This window comes from Plectropomus leopardus, chromosome 16, assembly GCF_026936395.1.
Source record: "Plectropomus leopardus strain MGB_pleo_1.0 chromosome 16, ASM2693639v1, whole genome shotgun sequence".
Taxonomy (NCBI): Eukaryota; Metazoa; Chordata; class Actinopteri; order Perciformes; family Serranidae; genus Plectropomus; species Plectropomus leopardus.
Genome location: NC_142191.1, coordinates 7,419,767 through 7,439,371, shown reverse-complemented (window position 1 = coordinate 7,439,371; position 19,605 = coordinate 7,419,767). Strand labels below are relative to the sequence as shown.

The window sequence follows — 19,605 nt, the reverse complement described above, 5'->3', positions numbered from 1 at the left end:
ACCATTCTCCTTACCCACAATGCCAATGTCAAAACATATTTTTGACATATCTTTGTGTTTCCATAGTAACGGACTGTGGAGCTGGAGGATAGAAAACTTGAAAAACTGCATAATTGCACATTAGTGCTCATCTTCTTTTACACTTCTACGTCTCTCTGCACTGTGCTCCTTCACCCATGTCTCTGTTTATGTATGCTTTTCTCAAGGCCATGATCCCTCCGCCCACAGTTGCATTTCATGAAAGGACTTTGTGACGGTCATTGACCCCTACTGGACACCTCCAGAACAGCATCTTACTGTAAATTATGCAAGGTTTTTCACTGATAGAAAGTCATCACAGTGCCATGCTTTCATGCATGTGTGCACAATTTATTTCAAGTGCAAGACATCTTAACTACCCCAATCCCTGGTTACAGATGTAAACATTGATCTGCAAGTGTTTTAAAAAGCTAGCTTTTTAGATTCAGCTTGAAATAAGGAATAAAGGACAGCTTTCTCTCCTGGCTGGTCCTTTGTCCAGATCTGCTTTCAGCTCCATCCCTCCCTCTCTCGCTCCCTCTCTCTCTCTTCGGCCCACTCAAACTCCTACGCACCGCTTATCTACCTCTCACCTACATCCTCCTCTCTTCTTTTGCCTCTCTTTCTAACTCTCTATCTGTTAATACACACACGGTCTCTAAACCCCCTGCACTGATGCTTCAGTGCCAACATGCAGAACAACAAGGTCCTGTTATAACTTCATATCATTTAAAGGTAAAAGAAAAAAGACGACAGAAGCAAAGAGAAACTGGGTGAATTTTCCATCTGACCCACTTCATTTGGACATAAAATGATCTGGTTTGGTTGCTGAAATGCAAAATAAGCTGCAGGTAATAATATGAAATGGGTATTTGCATTCTCAGTGTTTAGATCTTTATTGCACACATGCCAAAAGAATTGGGGAATAAAATAGAATGAGTACTTATCGAATCATACCCACATTTTTCAATTTTAGAAAAAAATCTCAATTTTAACAACTTCCGCCTCAATATTCGTCAAACACACCTTGATCTAATCAAACAAAAACAAGAACAGATCTGAAAACACACACACACACACTACAGAACAAAGAAACACATCATAACATAGTCACACTATCAAACGCAACCAAAAAATATAACTAGGAAATGAGAAAAACTGAAAGTCAACAAATTTCTGCATCACAATTTTATCATTAGACTTTCAGTCTTAAAAACACCTTAAAAAATAGCATTTTTTCTTATAAATATCATCCCCTATTCTCACCACTACAGATGATAGCTGTGTGCATAAATGCATATAATTTGCATGCAAACACACACACATATGCACACACACTCTGAGGGTAAGGCAGTGGAGTGGCTCCCATTTACACACGACTGTAAATTACCCAACACTTCTCAATCAATTATTCATAATCCGTAATTAATTATGAAACGATCAGTAATCCAACACCAGTCCACTCGGCTTGTGGTTGCCTAGTAACCATGACCCATATTAAATGCCACCATTGTTGCCCGTAACCAGAGCGCCAATTTTTTTTCCCACAGGGCTTCGGGCCTGGGGGTATAATAGTGGAGAGTAAATAAGTGTGTGTGTACACGCAGAATGGACGCCCGGGTGTACGCGTGCGGCCATATCATACTGGTTTGCTTTGAAGGTTGATCACACGGGGTAAACAAGCAAGGCTGATTAATAATGCAGTATTTTGGCTCGTGCTGGGAATGAGTTGTGGCCTGCGAGAGCCCACTAATGGGACACGCCACGGGGAGCATGAGCAAAGAGCACGGCGCTCACAGCCAGACAATGATGCTATAACACGTCTATGGGGACACATAACCGCGTAGTGCACTACTTTGTCGGCACTTGTTCTGGAACTGCATCAGCAAGTTCCCGTATGGTGCTCTGGAGGCCCGAATGAATGATTTATAGCAGAGTTTTGGGGCGTTGAGTGGCCATTTTTTGGAGGAGGGTGTACAGTAGATCACTTTCTCTGCACTTTACCGCAACAGCACATTGAAAATTGACTGTGTGTGTCCTTTTCTTCCTCTCTGTTCCCTCTCATTATCTCTCTCTCCACTGATGACTCTCTCCTATTTCCAAATTCTACACCGCTGTCTTTTTAAATACAACTTCCACATCCTTTTTCCACACCAGGAGATAAACACAGCCTGTAAATATAGAAGCTGTGTTTTTTACTGTCAAACCATGTCAGTGACATGTAAAAATATCCGCTGTCGATCTGGGGAACATCCTGCCTCCAGTGAGAAAATGTAGTTTGTTTGTGTGTGCGCCTTCTCCTGCAAGAAGTAGTTTTTATTTCCACAGTTTGAATCTGTGTGGGCCTGTGTGGGAGGTGAAGGGAGACAAAGGTGAGAGAAGCAAGGAAAAAGTCAATGACATAAGAGAGAAGTATGAGAGAGAACAGACTGCAAGAGAGAGGTAGAGAAGTGTAAGAATGGAGAGAGAGAGGGTGGGTGGGGTGGAGGTAAGGGGGAAGCGGTGAGCACCGTGTGACCAGACTGCGGTTCCTTCCTCGCCAGCCTGAGAACCAGGAAGTAGAGCTGCTTGTTCTTGCATTATTGGGACTAACAGGAAATGCAAAGGTCTTCAGGAGGGGTAAAGTGTGTGTGTGTGTGTGTGTGTGTGTGTGTGTGTGTGTGTGTGTGTGTGTGTGTGTGTGTGTGTGTAGATGGCAGCTTGTTGTTGTTTCAGCTAATAATCATTGTTACTTTGTTACTTTGAAGAGGCCATTGCAGCTTATTTTAAAAGTGAATTAACCCTTTGAAACCTGAGCAAATTGGCTTTTTTACAAATAATTATCCAAATCGTCTTTGTGGAACAGATCTTGCCAAGTTGCTTTATTCCTTATTTCCCATGTTTTCAAAAGAAAGCAAACCAATTTGCTCAGATTTCAAGGCTTTAAATGCTTGTAAAGGCATCTGAACTCAGCACAAGAAAAGTGATGTTGACCTGAGTTTCAAGGGGTTAAAGGTGTTATGATTTTACTTTGTTAAAAGTGGTCTTTTGTAGTGACTAATTCTGTGATTCCTCTCAGCTCTATGGGGTGTTTTTAACAGCAACTTTACTGTTCTGATTCCTCTCATCTGCGTTGTTTCCGGCACCAGACAGCTGTTACTAGCAAGAAAACCTCAGATATAAACACTGTACAGTTTCAGTGCTGCATTTGACACAGTTGACCACAACCTATTAGTAGACTAACTTGAAACCTGGGTGGGACTTTACTTAAAGGACAGGTGGTACTTTGTGCTTGCAGGTAATGATACATTAGAGCAAACAAATATAGCATGCAGAGTTCCCCAGGGCTCCATGCTGGGGCCTCTTCCGTTTAACATCTACATGCTTCCACTAGCTCAGATTATGGAAAACAACAGAACATGTTAACATAATTATGCAGACAGCACACAAATTTGCATAACCAAATCACCAGGGGGACTGTGGTCCAATACAAGGACTGAGGAAATGCATGTCATCAATTAAACAAAGACGAGATTGCGATTGTTTTTGGAGGCATCCTTTGGGCTGATGATGATCTGGTTTGGTCGTGGAAATAAACCACAAAAAAATCATCATTTTTTAATTTAATTTTTTGAGCTTATTTTCAGGTAAATTTCCAAAAACTTAGGTAAAAGCTGCAGCCTGTTGATGCACCTCTGTGACCTAAAGTCTTGGATGACAACATGCATAAACACTGAGTGTTTTTGCCCCGTGTCAAAAGGCTGCAGGACATTTAATGAAACAACATGACATAAAACAATACAGCAAATTTGAACATCCCTTCCAGCCCTCAGTGACAAAGTCAGCTCATATAATACATCAATTTAGAAATGTTGATATGATTAAATGCTCAGTTTTGAAGAATCTGTGGTTTGCAGAAAAGTAAAATGCCAATATTTTTTCTTGGATCTTGGCTGCGTGTTTTGATTTGTTTCTACTGCCACCAAGTTGCTAAAAATCAGCTAATGCAAGAAGATCAAATGAAGCCCTGTGATTTCATCAAAATGGCTCATGGCGCTTTAGTAGTTAAGAAAGTACATAACTTCTTTTTTTTTTCAGACTGACTCAGCTGTAACCTACTAACCATTCAAAAAGCCTGTCTGTACTCTGTGCAGCCATCTTTCCCTACAGTTTCGCAGTTTAATAATATTTATTGGCTTCAAATGATTTTTAAAAAGTTTGATATGATACACCAGGGGCGCTTGTGCTGTTATCGCCCTTTCACACTAACACAGAAAAGCAAAGCCAGTGATTCAGTCATGTTTAAGGGTTTGATTTTTGTCTCACTTTCATACTGTGACCCACCAAATGCTGTCAATGCTTTCATTTCCTTCAACATGTCACCGACTCAAATCCATCCAGCAGAGCTCCCACTGAGATCCCCCACTTTGATTGAGGGTGCAGAAATTAGGCTGCAACACATCACCAGGGATCCATCGCTTAAGGCTACGCCAAGCATGTCGCAACCGCCAGGCTCTGTGTGGATTCAGCTCTGATTGTTTCTCTACTCCTGGGCTGGGTCTTTTTTGTTTTTTGTTACTGCATATATGGCATTTCCTCAACATATTTCCAGCTGAATAAATGAATGACATCTAGAGGGAGATGTTAGATCAGTGGATATGGCTCGTGATGTGGGCTTCTAGCAAGCCAAGAGATCATCAAAATAATCACTGTTGCCTGTGCAAACAGTGTGCAGGTGCTCAGGCACAACACAAGATGAGACAGGGCCCCCCACGCCAGCTCGCAAGGGCCAGGGAGCAGCAGGTTGCCTTGGGAACCCTCGGCTCCCTCTTTCTTGTCATTACTCCTTTCGCACACTCCCCCTTTTTAATCTGCACCATGCTTTCAGTGACAACCCCCATCCCCCTTGATATATACACACAATACATGCACACTCACATAGAGAAACGCTCTGGCACACAGGCAGAAATACGGGCACACATACACACACATACACATACACACACACACACACACACACGCATGAACATCAGGCCTATAAAGATAAACATGCTATTATATCCATCACTGAGCCTGTAAACTCTGTATCAATCTGTCTGTGCCTACGCTGTATTTGGATTTCTGGCAGGAATTAAATAAAGCCATTGTAGAAGAGTATTCCTCTTCCGTGCTTTATTAACCCTTTGAAACTTGGATCGACATCAGGGTTTTTTTGTGTTGCATTCAGATGCCTTTCACAAGCATTCAAACATGTGAAACATGAGCAAATTGGTTTGATTTCTCAAAAAATAAAAAATAAAAACCTGGGGGAAAAGGCAATCAGCAGCTTGGCATGAAATATAAAATATCCCGTAAACTGAAAAAAAAAAAAATCAGTAAAAGCTGACAAAAAAGGTCTAAAATGAGCTTTAAAAAGGGATAGAGGATAATTTGAAAATTATTGTATAATTGCAATATTTAAACATAGACTATTTGTTTATTTATGTAAGAACTTTTTTCAGGTCATTTCCTTATTTGTTATTTTGCTTTTCTTTTCCTTTTTTTCCAAAAATCAGGTAATTTCCTTGTAACTTTTTAGTAATCTCTTTCTCTTTTTGGGGGGTCTTTTTTTCTTAAATTGCTCATTGCTTTCTTTCCATGTTTTTGAAAGACATCAAGTTTATTTGCTCAGGCTTTAAAGGGTTGACTAAACAATACAGAATCCAGCTTTGGATCAGGCTTAGAAGAAAAAAATTCTTAATCTTAAGACAACATTTTTAATGATTGTATCCTTATTTGTCTTTATTTAGTTGTATTTATTTTCTATTTTGTATCCAAACCTTGTCTCTCTTGCCCTCAACCTTCATCGTGGCATAATCAAGGCCTCCTTGAACAACCCCCAACCCCTCAGGTCGCAGTAAAACCCCCCTCTCTTTTGTCAAGCCACACATTTACTTATATATACATAATATATACAACTCTGAGGTCGCCCGGCTGAGGATGTGACCTGTGCTCACTGCAGAGCTCACTCTGATTGCCCATTCAAGAGCAGAGGGAGCGGGGTGACATGATGTTGGCAACCTCCCGGCTCAGCGCCTTGGCTCATCACCAAATGAAATGACGCCACTCGAGCTCCTCCAGCTGAAATCGTTCACATAGTAAATCTTGATGAAATAATGAACCCGTTATTGTTCCAAGGCGTGGCCATAAATCAAACCCACAAGTGTTAAGATTTGGACAAAGTGAGTGTTTTTATTTTGATAGAAATGTTCCTTTTTGATGTAGAGTTGGAATATCGTGGCGGTATATCGGCGCTGCTCTGCAGCATTTGGTATGATGTGTTTTATTAAGGTGAATTTGGGGGGCTTGATTAAATGTGGTTTTGCCTGCAGTATATCAAGAAATATTGAAAGTGTTTAAGATATGCTTGGCTCCAGGCGTAGACAGCACTTGGGAGTGCATGGGCGGTGGGCTGAACACTGGAACTCTACTGCCTCTCAGTGGGCAGTGGCCGACTCAGAGGGAGACGACTTTGATCTCACATCTGGAGCTGAGAACAGATTTAACAAAAATACACACCTTTCTAAAAATGAGATAAAGAAGAGAAAGGCAAAATGCTTAAATGTTGACCTGTAAAAGCTTATTTAGAATACACACAGTTGTTGGATTATTGCATTAATCAATTAGACAACTGACAAATAAATAAATAAATATAATAAAAATTATAGCCTGGAGTTACAATTTAAGTACATTTTACATTTTAATAATAGTAATGATAATAATAATAATAATAAAAATGCCTCACAATTTCCTAAAAACATGCCTTTCATTGTATGGATTCTAAAATTTCTCTATGTGCCAGCAAAGCTAATCTATTTGTCAGTATGCTTTGAAGATTAATTCCCCAAAACTGGTAACATTTCATTGTGGCCCTGCTGTTGTGGAGATGTTATTACCTTCATTTAGTATCTCAAGGTCCAAATCTCCTGCATGTTTTTGTCTATGGGACGTGCCGGCTGTAGTCTAAACTCATGCAGGGAGTTGTCTGGGTCAACACACGACACTCCTGGTTATCTGGCTGACACTGAACACACACACACACACACCCACTCACATACACACTCATACACATGCAGTCGTTTTGGGTCATGGGAACGCGACGGTGAGCTCACACTGTGTTTATTCTGTATGGTTTCCTATTTGAATGCGTCCTTCTCACGGGACTGTTAATGGCTTCCCCTTTCCCAGGGCAGGGCAGTGCGATCAGACCTTATCCAGGTTGTGCCAGGGGGGCAGGAGGTACCAGGAAGAATGAAGTAAGTCCTGAAACCCTCCGTCTTCCTCAAGGACTCCTTCTTTCAAGGTTTATCCAGGAATTGAAGGAGCAGTCTTTCCATGAGAAATATGAACTGTGATTCCTGAGAGCCAGAGCACTTGCTGGAAAGTGTTTTAGTAGCTTGTTGTTGGCATTGCACTCTTAGATTATGTCTGTGTTGTTCCTGAGACGGTTTACATACCACTGAAAGTGAAATATCTCATGGAATGCCAACACAGTCTCACTCCCAATGCTTGGTCAAAGGCCCTCGGTGTCAGGCTGTGCAACTCTGGTTGGCCTCCAGCAGCAGTTTTGAATGCTCAGGGACAACACGTCAACTCATGCTTGCTAAATGCATTGTCTCTTTTCAAAATAACCTTCCGTTTTCACAGGAAAAGTATAGTTTTCAGTAGTTAAATGCACACAGTCTCTTAAAAAAACATCAAACTAGAATGTAGGTAAAAACTTTTAGGGTTTACCTCCTTAGGGTTAGATGAAGATATGTGTTTAGGTTTAGAGAAAAACATCATGGTTTTGCTTAAAATAAGTTTGATAATGTAATGTAAAGTCGTGCAACTTATGTCATAAACATCAGAAACACAGCATGCTATTGAGATTAGCACACTATGTTGTTTTTAAAATAACTGGTCTGACCGATTGTTGGAAACCAACTGCGGTGTCCTGGCTGAAAATTAGGCATTGCTGTGGACCTTCTCACTCTTTATCAGTTGCCGGGAGCGTCAAATTGTCACCACCTGGTGCACTTCATCAGCTTGTTCTCATTTAGAGGTCATCAAATGATGCCACTTTTGCAGAGATTTTGGCGTAACATCCTGACACCAAAAGGCGCCTTTCACAGCTGTATGATATGCTGCCTGGCGATGTAAATGAGAACATGGCTGGACATAACTGTTCGCTCTGTTATTATACATGACCAGATGGCATGATGGCAAAGGCCGCGGCAGCATGATACGGCTTTAAACGGCGTCAGGTTGAGATGCTGCCAGTAACAACGTAATAAAAGCACCAAGGTCCCTATAGGGATGGCGGATAGGTCCGACAAACCCTGGACTTTTTTGCTGAAGTCCGATGTCTGCTTTCCTTAAGTGTAAGTGTAATATTTTTTTTTCTACAACTACAGATGTGCCCTTTTTGCCTAAACCTAAGCAGGTGCTTTTGTTGACGTCCCAGTGTTGGTTGCCATGTGCTTTTGTTGCCTAAACATAACCATGTGCTTTTGTTGACATCCTAGCATCAGTAGCAGCATCCCAGAACAACAACAGCAGACGCAGAAGGATATCTAGAGTGTGATATGTAGACAAAGCGGCAATATGTGATAACTTGAGATGAGAACGTGTTGAAATCATACTGCCACTAAAGAGGCCGTACACATGCCGCGTATTTTGAGTGCTTTATTTTATTGTTTTCATTGGAGATTGTTCCAATTCATTTTTCATAAGCCGTGCCAACGCCATCCCAATGCAGACACGTTCCCTGAACGCCTTTCTTTCAGAGCACAGCGGCTGCATCCTGAGATGACCAAAGTTTAACTTCTTGAACACAGCAGCGTGGCCAGCATGACATGTGATGATGAACAACCAATCAAAGATATCTTTTGTTTCTTCTGTAAATATCAGGGAAAGAAGTTGATCATTTTAATGAAGGGACTACCTGAGCTTTACATCTCTCCCATGAACTATATTTTAGGTCCAATACACACATAAGAAACACCTGGAGGCCTATCAGCTCTGCAATCAGGATTTCTGGTAAGAGGGCTATGATACAGCGCTGGTTATGGTCGCTTAGCAACCTTAGACGAAACCTGCCTCCACACTCATGAAAGTTGGCACAGGGTGGACGCAAGAGGCGTACCCAACGCCCGACCTTGCGTTTTCCAGGCCGTTGAAAATGCGGCCCCAAAGGGTGTTTCGGTGCATCTGTGACTGACACCGAAGACCAGTGACCAAGCGTTGGTATTTGATGAGTTTGGAGTGAGACTGGGAATGCATGGATTCAGTGAATCTAACGACAAGCTACCCTAATTTGAAATCATATCAGGTTTGGTTCACTTTTGATGCAGATAAACGCTCAATGATTTAAGTGTAGGATTCATTTCATAGCCTACTGACTACTTCATAGACCTTATCCGTTCAAAAGTCTAGCCTGAAGGTAAAAGGATGTATCTTAGCAGAAAGCTGCAGGGGAATTGGCCCTCCAAAAGAATGCAAATGTGACATTTTGGGGTTGAATAATCTTCAGTGGTCTGGACAAATGTTGACATTTTGTGGAAGTGATCCAACTTCAGAGACCAACATTAGTCTGTGCTCGTATCCTGCTTTAGTTTCAGCTGGAAACTTTCAACACAAACGTAAAAGGTAGAACTCCAGCATGTGGAATACAAATCAGGAGACATGGAGGGCGTTGTAGGGGAGCTCTTCCCCACATGAGGGAGCTATTGTTAGATGATTGCCACTTTGTCAAACAGTGGATGCTGAACAGCCTCCAGAGCAGCAGATGTCACAGAACTTTAAAACATGTTTATGTAACCAACTGCAGTACTCATTACTTTATGATTTATGGATAATAGTCTTGGAGGCAGGAAATACGAATAGTCCAACTTTCAGAGGAGGTCACTGGATTTATCTTGAATGTATCCATCCTGTATAAACTCTCATATCTGCTCACATAGCTCACAGCACAGGATTACTTACACACATTCACTTAGTCCCTTGAGGAAGTCTGGGATTCAGCATTGCTGCGTAAAGGAATGATAAAGGCCTTAGACACCATAAATTAGAATAGCTCACACCCTCAACTTGCCAGCAAATACACTGAAATGTTAACTTCAATATTTGCAGTGGCCCCTGGGGTTCAGAGGTGCCTGAGGTTGAAATGAGAGTGAAATGAAACATGATGGGCACTTTAACTGGAGAAGTGAGGTGAAAAACTGCCACTGGTATCTCATTAAAAAGCCAATGTTTAGTATGGACTACATTAAGGCTGGGTATCGATCTGACTGAGGCGTGCACCTGGATCGATCCGCTCAGTGAGGGGTCTGCTGGGTAATATCCCTGCCCCACAGGTGCTGGGAGTAAAGGTCATATCCCCTCCTGCCATCCATCTATGTTTTCAGCTTTACTGGTCTAAAACTAGATGTCTTCATTTTGGTCTTTTTATGATTGCATCTTATTATTCACAGCTCTCCGCAGACATCCTTCTGAATGTTATCACTCCAATAAAAAGTCCTTATCAAACCTTATTAAACCTCATTAGCAAACATTTTTTAGGTTTGTAGTTATGTGTGATTAGGTTTTGGCACAAAAAACAAAGATCAAGTTTTGGCTTAAAACATCCATGTTTGGTCAAACAAACATAGCTGGGAATGCAGTTTTGGGTCACTTTAAAACACCCACATTTTAGGGTTCAAATGTCGCTGGAAATCCAATGATGGCTTACTAAAAAAACCCGCATTTAGCAGCACAAACTCCGCTGTAAATCACCCAGTGATACGCTGTGATGTGTCACTAAAAAGCGCCCATGTTTTGGGGCACAAATGGTGCTAAAAATGCAGTGTCAGGTCACATTAAAACACCCTAATTTGGGGGCTTGAATGCCGCTGGAAATCCGGTGATGACTTACTGAAAAACACCAACATTTTAGGCAAATGGTGCTGGAAATGCTTAGATGTGCAAACAGTGTTATTGTTTCTTGGTCTTCAACAGTGGTCTGCAGCTTGGTCACTTTCTCGCCTAGATGTCATGCAATCCACCATACCCTTGATCTCCTGCTGACAAAGTCAGCTCATATATATGTCATGGCATAAGAAGAAACAGTACAACAGCATTTAAAACAAGGCCAAGACTTGTCATGGGTGCACGCTTGTACTTACAGTGCCACAGCCCTGCCCCTCAGTAGTAAATGAGTGAATGAGGTGGTGAATTTGGACAGAGCCAACATTCAGAAAGCTAACTGTTAAAGAAAGTGGAGCATTTAGCAGCTAAAGAGTCAGGTATATTTCTCGGGAGTTGATGGAGACAAAAAACAGAGCTAAAAGGAATTTAAATATTGGACTTTTGCCAGGTGGCTAGATTCCAAATTATTGCCAATGTAACTGCTTAATGAGCAAATAGGCAACTGTTTGTTTCCAAGTTTGTCATATCAATTTGAAAGGTTATGGATAAGATATATCAGTTGTGTTTATAGCTCGTTTTTGCTGCTGGTTTAAACAATAAATTCAGACCTTGATTTTCCTTCTGGTTCGAGCATCTCCCAGGAGAAATACAAGCTGCAAGGCAGGAATGTAGGCTGATAGCTTTAGTCAGCTAGAAGGCAAAATAAATTAAAATAAGAGGGGGAAGACATCTTCATTATTTCACTAGCTCCTAGCTCTGATTTCTAGTTCGAGATGTGTGTGACTGGAAGGACCTGTCCAAGACATTAACATAACTGACATGGCACTATACTGACTCTGCTACAAATGAAATGTCGATACAGACCACCATCTACCCTAATCAAATGTTAATTGAGAAAGTGATGGATTGTGTCTGCGAGGTTGGGTCCCTCCATGTCTACTCCTGCCCTTCTCTGAGTTGGTGCGTGAGAATGAAAAAAAAAAATAAGTCAATGCATGTAACAGATACTCAGCTTGCTTTGCTTGGGTACCATATTTGCAAAATGACAGAAGGACAGAGGCCAGTCACAACAACCCCATACTTGTTTCTAGGATTTTAGGACATTAGTAGGATTTTCGGACATTTCTGAGATTTTGATACATTTCTAGTATTTTAGGACATTTCCAGGATTTCAGAATGTTTCTAGGATTTTAGGACATTTCTAAGATTTAAGACATTTCTCTGATTTAAGACATTTCTCTGATTATAAGACATTTCTCAGATTATTTCGCATATTAAGACACTGCTGGGACTCTAGGATGTTTTGGGGATTTTAGGACAATAGGGGCTTGGGCAGAGCCTATGTTGGGGGTTTTGGGGCATCCTTCACTGCCACTTTTTTCAATAGAAAACCTTAGTGTTATGCACTTTGGCATCTTCTACATTCTCAAGGTGCAAAAACAATAACCAGTGTGGATCAGTTTATTTTTCATTGTGAATTACATAATGGTTGTGGGGCTACCTGGCACCCTATTGGGGGCCAGATTTGTCCTGCAGGCTGTAGAATATCACTGATGTAGACTGTGTTAAGCTTTTAACACTTCCTTAAATGCTCCCATGTTTCCCACAAGCTACGTCAAAGCTAGAGTGTTAAATATTGATGTCAGTCCTTGAAAACTTGCTTCTCAAAAGGCCTGTTTCCGAGCCTCTGTAAAGACATCATACAAGCACTGAAAACAGACACAGTTCTTATGGTTGTGTTTTAAAGCTTTCCTCTGATTTGCACCACACTGCAGAGCGCGGCCGACTGTGCTGAACCTATTGTGAGACACTGTTGAGACATAAGATGCAGGGACAAGCGCATAAAGGTTGACACAATCTATGTAAAAAATGGGAGGCATAAAAAAATGATCAGACAAGGCTGGCAGTAAGTGCTCATGGGTGAGTAGTTCACCTCTAGATATAATCTTCATGAAAGCCTGTGGTAGGTGGCGGTGCCCTTTATGACGCTAAACAGAACCACAACTATATTCATCTTCCTACTCATGAGTGCTGCCGCATTAACTCCAGGCTCCAGGCAGAGAAATAAACTCACTTGTGTCTTTGGATAGCAAGGATAAAGATAAGTAGCAGAGCACACCGGGGTCATTAGTGGTATGGAGGAGAAACGGAAAAGGTTAGTAATTCTAGCTTGTGTTAATTGGCTATCAGCATTAATGAGATGCAGCGGCTGAATGGGAGGAGAGGGGAGTTTAAGCGTCGGGGTGCAAAATGTCACGAGCAAGTTCACCTCACCTCCAGAACTGAAATGTCGCCTCACTTTTTTGTGTACATATGAGTAATGGTGTGTCTGGGTGTCTGACTGAGAGTGTGTGTGTGCAGACACCCTTGTGTGTGTGTCCTCACAGCCTGCGGTCTGTGTGCAGATGCATATCTAGTGAGAAATTAGATACTCTGTCTTGTTAACATCGACCTTTAGTCTAATTACTATAACTGCTAATTACGACCTCCCTCCCCTCCTCTGTCCTCCACCCAACACTCACACTCATTCACACATGCACACACACTTGTCACCCTTGCCACAGGGTGTAAAATAATGCGTGTGTTAATGAGGAATTGTACATTTGCCATCAGTGCACATGTTGGTCACAACATAACCACTTATCAAATCCTTATTGATCACTGTTAAAAACAATGTGCGTCCAGGAAATTACCTAGACCAATGTCCCTTTACAAAAAAGCAATTTAGTGGAGAAAATGAATCTCTTCAGAGTGTGAGCGTTCATTATTTCCATTTTTCCAGTGCTATTTGTGTTCCAGACAGGAAACCTTTGTTATTGAGTATATAACAGTGTGTGTTTATAATCATATGTTTAACACATAGCTGTGCATGAACATAGCAGCTGCTCAAGGTCCTGCAGGGGCCTTTAAACAGGAATTATGAATTATTTATAAATGATATGCACAACTTTTGTATTTGCACACAGTATCTGCAGGTCCTTAGAAAATCTTAAATTTGAATGTATGAATGAGGTACAGTGACAGTTAACTGCAGAGGATGTTTTTGAATGGTTGCAAACGTCAGTCTAAAGGTTAATTTTGCTGCTCTTTAATTTACTGCACTGTGTGGTAGCTAATGTTAGCTAGTAGCACCACCCATTTGGCAGTAACACCTTTCCTTGGAAACTTTTTGAATCCTCTATAAATTGCAATTTGATTGAACAGCTTGTTGTGTACCTGACCCGACAGCATAGCTATGGAAACATTACCCGCCCTGCAGTCTCCCCTCAGGTCGCCCTGGTATTAGGTGGCTCAATTTTTTAAATCCCTTTACAAAAGAAATGTTTCTAGGCAAAAATCGATATAGGCCACTACGAAATTGTTTCATTAACCCTTTACAACTTGGGAAAAAACTTTTAGAAATTAGTGAATTTAGCAACATCACCCCCAACCAACAACTAAAATGAATAAATATATAAATAAAAATTAAAAAATGACCCCACAACCCCCCCCCAAAAAATAAATAAGTAACTAACTAACAACTAAATAAATACATGAATGAATAAATAAATAGAATAATCAGAGTAAAAACAAAGAACCCACAAAGAAAAAGGAAATGACCTAACAAATATTCTAAAAACTGCTTAAAATGACAATAATTCTGTAAAATATCTGTAAATACTGTACATAACAATGATAATTAAAAATATATGTCTGAACATATCTCCCTAGTTAAAAAACTAACTAACTAACTTACTAACTAACTAACTAAATGATCAAATAAAATAATGTGAAAATAAAAACAAAGACCTCACATAGGCCTAAATTAAGGAAATGACTTGACCTGAACAAAAAAGAACTGCTAAAAACTCAGTTCTATAAAATGACTCTAAATACTGCATATAACAATGATGATTAAAAATATGATTGTCTGAACATTTCCCCCATATGGAAAGAAAAAAATCTAAATATACTTGCAGTTTAAGGACATTTCTTCACATTGCTTTTTTCAATTTAAGAAGGATTTAAAGTTTAGAAAACTTTTGAAATGCAACATCGTGCAGCAGAGAAAAAGTGATGTTGATGTTTGAGTTTCACGACAGGAGAGCCAGAGGTAGAGCGAGAGGGAGAGAGAGAGCGCGAGCGTTACGACAATCGCTTTACGGCACGCGGACATGAACACAGCAACACTCGACCAGCAGCACCTATCCTAAATATCCAGAACTGTTTTTTTGCGAAAATCTGTTTTTAGACCTTGGTCGGTTGATTTTTATGTACTGAAGGGGAATATAATCGAGTAATGGACATATATTGGGACTTTATGACGCTTCGGAGGTATGAAAACACTTGTTTTCGTCTTTTGTTTACTGCCCGGTATATCGCGGTATCGACGCTGAAGTTAGCTTCCGGCTGAGTAGTTAACGTATTAGCACGAGCCACCAGCTAAATGCTTGTAAAATTTGAAAGTAGCTGCTAGATTTGCTTCACCAGCCAGCCGAAAACACAGTCTGTTGAGCGGCTGGTAGATTTTGGAGTCCAGACACTGTGACAGGTGGACAAAAAAGTTAATTCGCAGCCCTGAAGTTAAGGGAAACCTAATTTACGTAGTTGTTGACAGCTTCTTGGCTTTTTGCACCTCCTGTTGTGGTGTTAGCATGGCTGCTGAAATAACAACAAACAAACAAACAAACAAACAAACAAACAGCGTATGCTTGTAGCTGGTTTTAGCAGGTATGGGTGGTCTTAGGTGGTCCTCGCACAGTTCTTAATGGTCTTTGATGGTTTTGCTGGGTGGGTCAAGCTGTGCACATTCATCTTTTTACAGATCCCATGACAGTATAGACTTAACTGATTTATGCCTTTTGCTTTTCATACTTCCCCCTCGTGGCACTCACTCTTTGCCTGGTTTGATGTGTTGTTTCAGGGTTTGTATGATCATGAAAAACCTTAAAAAGTCAATGAATTTGCAAAGAGCAACTTCCAGGCCTGGAAAAGTTTTGGAAAACTAAATATACCCCGAAAGTTTTGTAAAACTCCCGGAATAGTGTTTCACAGACCTGTATAAAAACACATACTGTGTTCAAGGACCCTATAGATTTTGAGTGATTTTTAAAGAAAACATTCCTGCTTTGAAGGCATGTTTAAAAATAAAATCACCAAAAAATTTTAAAGAAAAAAATTGCATTTTTTTTAAGCAATCAAAAATATTTAAAGAACAAAAATCATCAAAAGTTTCTAAAGGAAAAAAAATATATTTGAAAATCCCCCTAAAATTGCCTGAACTGTTTTAAGATTTTTTTTTTATTTTATGAAAACAAAGTTGAAAGCCTGTTTCTTTTAAAATGTGGCAGTAAAATAAATACAAAATATTGCCAATTAAAGTTATATGCCCCTCCCGAGAGTCATAACAACAAACATACGTCCCGTCCCAGTGGCTTAAAAATTTGACATGTCTTCCCCATTTTTGCACCATGCCCTCTCCTCGCATAAATGACAAACACTCCCTAAGTTATATTTAAATATTCACTCATAATCCTATTCTGAATTCATTATTTTAAAAAAAGTCATTGTATTTTTTTTGGAAAAAATGTGAATGAACCCTAATTATTTTACTGTGCACAACATTACGAGTGTCACAAGTGTTTCTTTACATCATCACAATATCACATTAATTACCCGCAGCTTCTTTTTACATGTCTAAGGGTGTGGGTGCATCATGTTGCAGAGCTTTGATCAGCCTCAGCAGGCAGCTCGCTGTGATGTAGTTCTCAGTCGAGTCAGTGGGGGGCAGTGAATATCAGCACGTCAGAGGGGCTCCACTGTAGCTCTGACACTGTGAGAGCATTAAATGGAAATATCAGAGTGAATGGTGTCTCTTTTCCTCCTGCTCTGGGGTTGAATGGTGATGGCAGGTCGTTTACAGTAGATTTAAATTTGACGGTCAGTTTGATGGCGAGAAGTTTGGGCCCTCGGCGTCGCGAAAGAGGGCCGTGATGAAACAGCAGAGGAGCGAATTGTGAGAATGTGGCAGCTGAGACTCCTGTGGAGTGCTGTGGAGATTGTGAGTGGATGGAGGATGAACAACCTGGATGCATCCAGGTGTTGGAGTGTGTGTATCTGCAGCGCTCATGTGTGTGTTTTTCTCCTGTCTGTTTTGATTTGCACAGAACTCAGACCTCCATCAATCACTGTTGAGCCTGCCAGTTTGGGTTGAATGGCCAGAACGGAGCGGTGCTAGCCCAGCTGTCTGGTACGGTAGCTGACACAGACACACACACACTTACAGTATATCAACACACATACACACACGTGGCCTCATGGAGACCAACAGCAGACCCATAAATCAGCCCCTTTCAGGCTCCTGAAGGACAAAGAGGATAAATAAAACCTTTCACTCATGTTTTTGCCCCCACTTGTCACATTCCCTGTTCTGTAAGAAACATAAATTTGTTTACTTGTTCTGGCTGATTTACAGAGCACAACATAACAGCACGCGAATCATTTTCATCTTTTATTCCCCCCCCCGTGGTGGCTGATGCCGACATCTGCGGGTACATTGTGGGGAGGTGTTAGCAGTGCAGGCTCTCTGCTGCCGAGACAGTGCTGAAGAAGGATTAAGTACCATGTGCCGTATTGTGGAGGCGCTCTAATGGGACCACACTGCCCTGCTGTTTGCAGCAGAAAACGTTAACCTTTAAATGCATTGCTCTGAACACAATGAAAGTGGAGAAAAAGTGGAGGTTGAACACAAACAGATTGGATCATCTAGCCTGAAATCAGACAGAGTTGTCAACTCATTACACTCTGTGTTAATATTCAGTATGACATTATTACAGTGTGACGTTAACTCATTTCCATCAGAATTTCCCAACGTATCTGACTGAATCTAACGTCATTTGAAGTCCACGCCAATACACAGCCATGCAAGTTAAACACACTATGTTGTCAGGTGATATTCAGAAGACATGTTATATCACAGTCTATCTTGTTTACAACCTCGCCTTTGTTGTTTTTACTCCTCATTGGTTTTGGCAAACCTCTTGATAACAGCTTGGCATAGGTGTCTCACCGCTGGCTCTGATTGGCTAATAGAGTTTCCCATGGAGGTATTTATGTTTTTATTTAATGTATTTATTCATTGCATTATCAATACATTATATACATCTAGCTGAAAGTACATTTCACACAGTTTTATGTCATTATAAAAACAAAAACATAGCAAACAGCCCTAACATATAAAAAAAAAAAACAACTAAGGCAAGAAACTCAATAAACAAAAACAAAGCAATATCACTTTCATTTAGTAATAGTTACATTTTCTCTGTGGAATTAACAAAGGATAGATTAGTTTTTTTTCTAATTATGACAGCAATCCCTGGCTCTATGCTTAATTTTCGATTACTATAAGAAGGACATTACATCTTTTTGGTCAAGAATGAAAAGGTGGAGGCTTTTGTTACTTTCAATGAGGTCATTTTAAAATACAGATACAACAAAACTATAGAGGTAGCATTATATTGGAAAATGAAAAGAGAAAATGTTTTTTTTAAAACAAAAGGCAACAAAAAACAAAATAAGAGAAACATTCCAGTAAACAAATGAGAAGCACAAAAGAGCAAGGACCAAGATATACATGTATACAGATATTTGGCTTTACTATTAAACTTTTCCATATGATTTAGCGCCTTGAAGTAGTTGGCAAAGTTATTTATCCAATATAATAATAAGAATAACAGTATTTGAATGTTTGCTTCCAGGTTGTCGATAAAAAAAATGATATCTAAGTAACTATGTGACAGCATATTATCCATTTTTAGTGACAGCCAGTTATGAATATCAGACCAAAACAATTTTACAAATGGACATTTAAAAAAATAAATGGTCAATGATTTCATCTTCAGAGGAACTGAAGGTGCAAGGGTCCACTTCAGATTTTAATCTGACCCCGACATTTTTACACTAACTTTAACCAGTCTGAACTTCACCAGTCCAACCGACAAAAACAACCAGTAGCAGCCCATCAGAGGGTGAGTGGGGGGGGTCATTCCCTCATTATCCGAAGAAACACAAATTGTCAACAGGACGCCACCGTCAACGTCACTGATGACATCAGTGGACTCAATGACTCTGTGGTGGATTTAATTTGTAAAAAAACAGAAGCAGCTTTGCCCAAAACGCACATAAATCATTCCACAACCAGAAACCACTGATTACCAGAACCATCCGGAAACACGGCAACTATGAAGCAGCAGCCAATATTATTAGAAGAGCAAAAAAAACAAAAGAGTAAATTACAGTGCACAGACCAATAAATAACTGATTTGAAACTCAAACCCTGCAGAGGTTCAAATCAGTTTCATATTTGTCGATATTGATAAATATCTACCAAAAAAATGTCAAATCAATATTTCTAAGTTTAAAGGCTGATTTTTGAATTGAAAGTTGAGTGAATTGTAGTTTAAAGCTGTTATTTATTGCCAAAGAGCATAACATTTCACAAATATGAGGTCAGTTAAAAAAAATAAAAATAATGTTAATAAATAAAATAATAAACAGATGAGGAAACGTAAAATCTGGTCAGCAGCATGTCAAACTCTGTGCAGACAAAACATTTTGTTGTATTGATAATGCAAATGGAAGGAATAGACAAAACAAAAATATCAGCTGCGGTCAGCACTTCCTGTAAACGTTTTACACCCACAG

General features: G+C 40.1%; 1 protein-coding gene across 9 annotated transcripts in view; it reads left to right on the top strand.

Annotated features, from left to right (window-relative positions):
• Positions 1-19,605, top strand: part of LOC121955208 (uncharacterized) — a 272,250-nt gene that overhangs the window by 112,092 nt on the left and 140,553 nt on the right. For 7 of the 9 annotated variants that reach the window (XR_015779226.1, XM_088089781.1, XM_088089780.1 and 4 more), the window contains exon 5: positions 17,070-17,152. Coding sequence is in view for 6 of the 9 variants with exons in the window: in XM_088089781.1 (XP_087945907.1) it covers positions 17,070-17,097 (28 nt within the window). In the remaining 3 variants the exon portion in view is untranslated. Of the gene's footprint in view, positions 1-7,225; positions 7,293-15,033; positions 15,238-17,069; positions 17,153-19,605 lie in introns of those variants that run through there. The other 2 variants (XR_015779227.1, XR_006106616.2) reach the window with 2 other exon arrangements.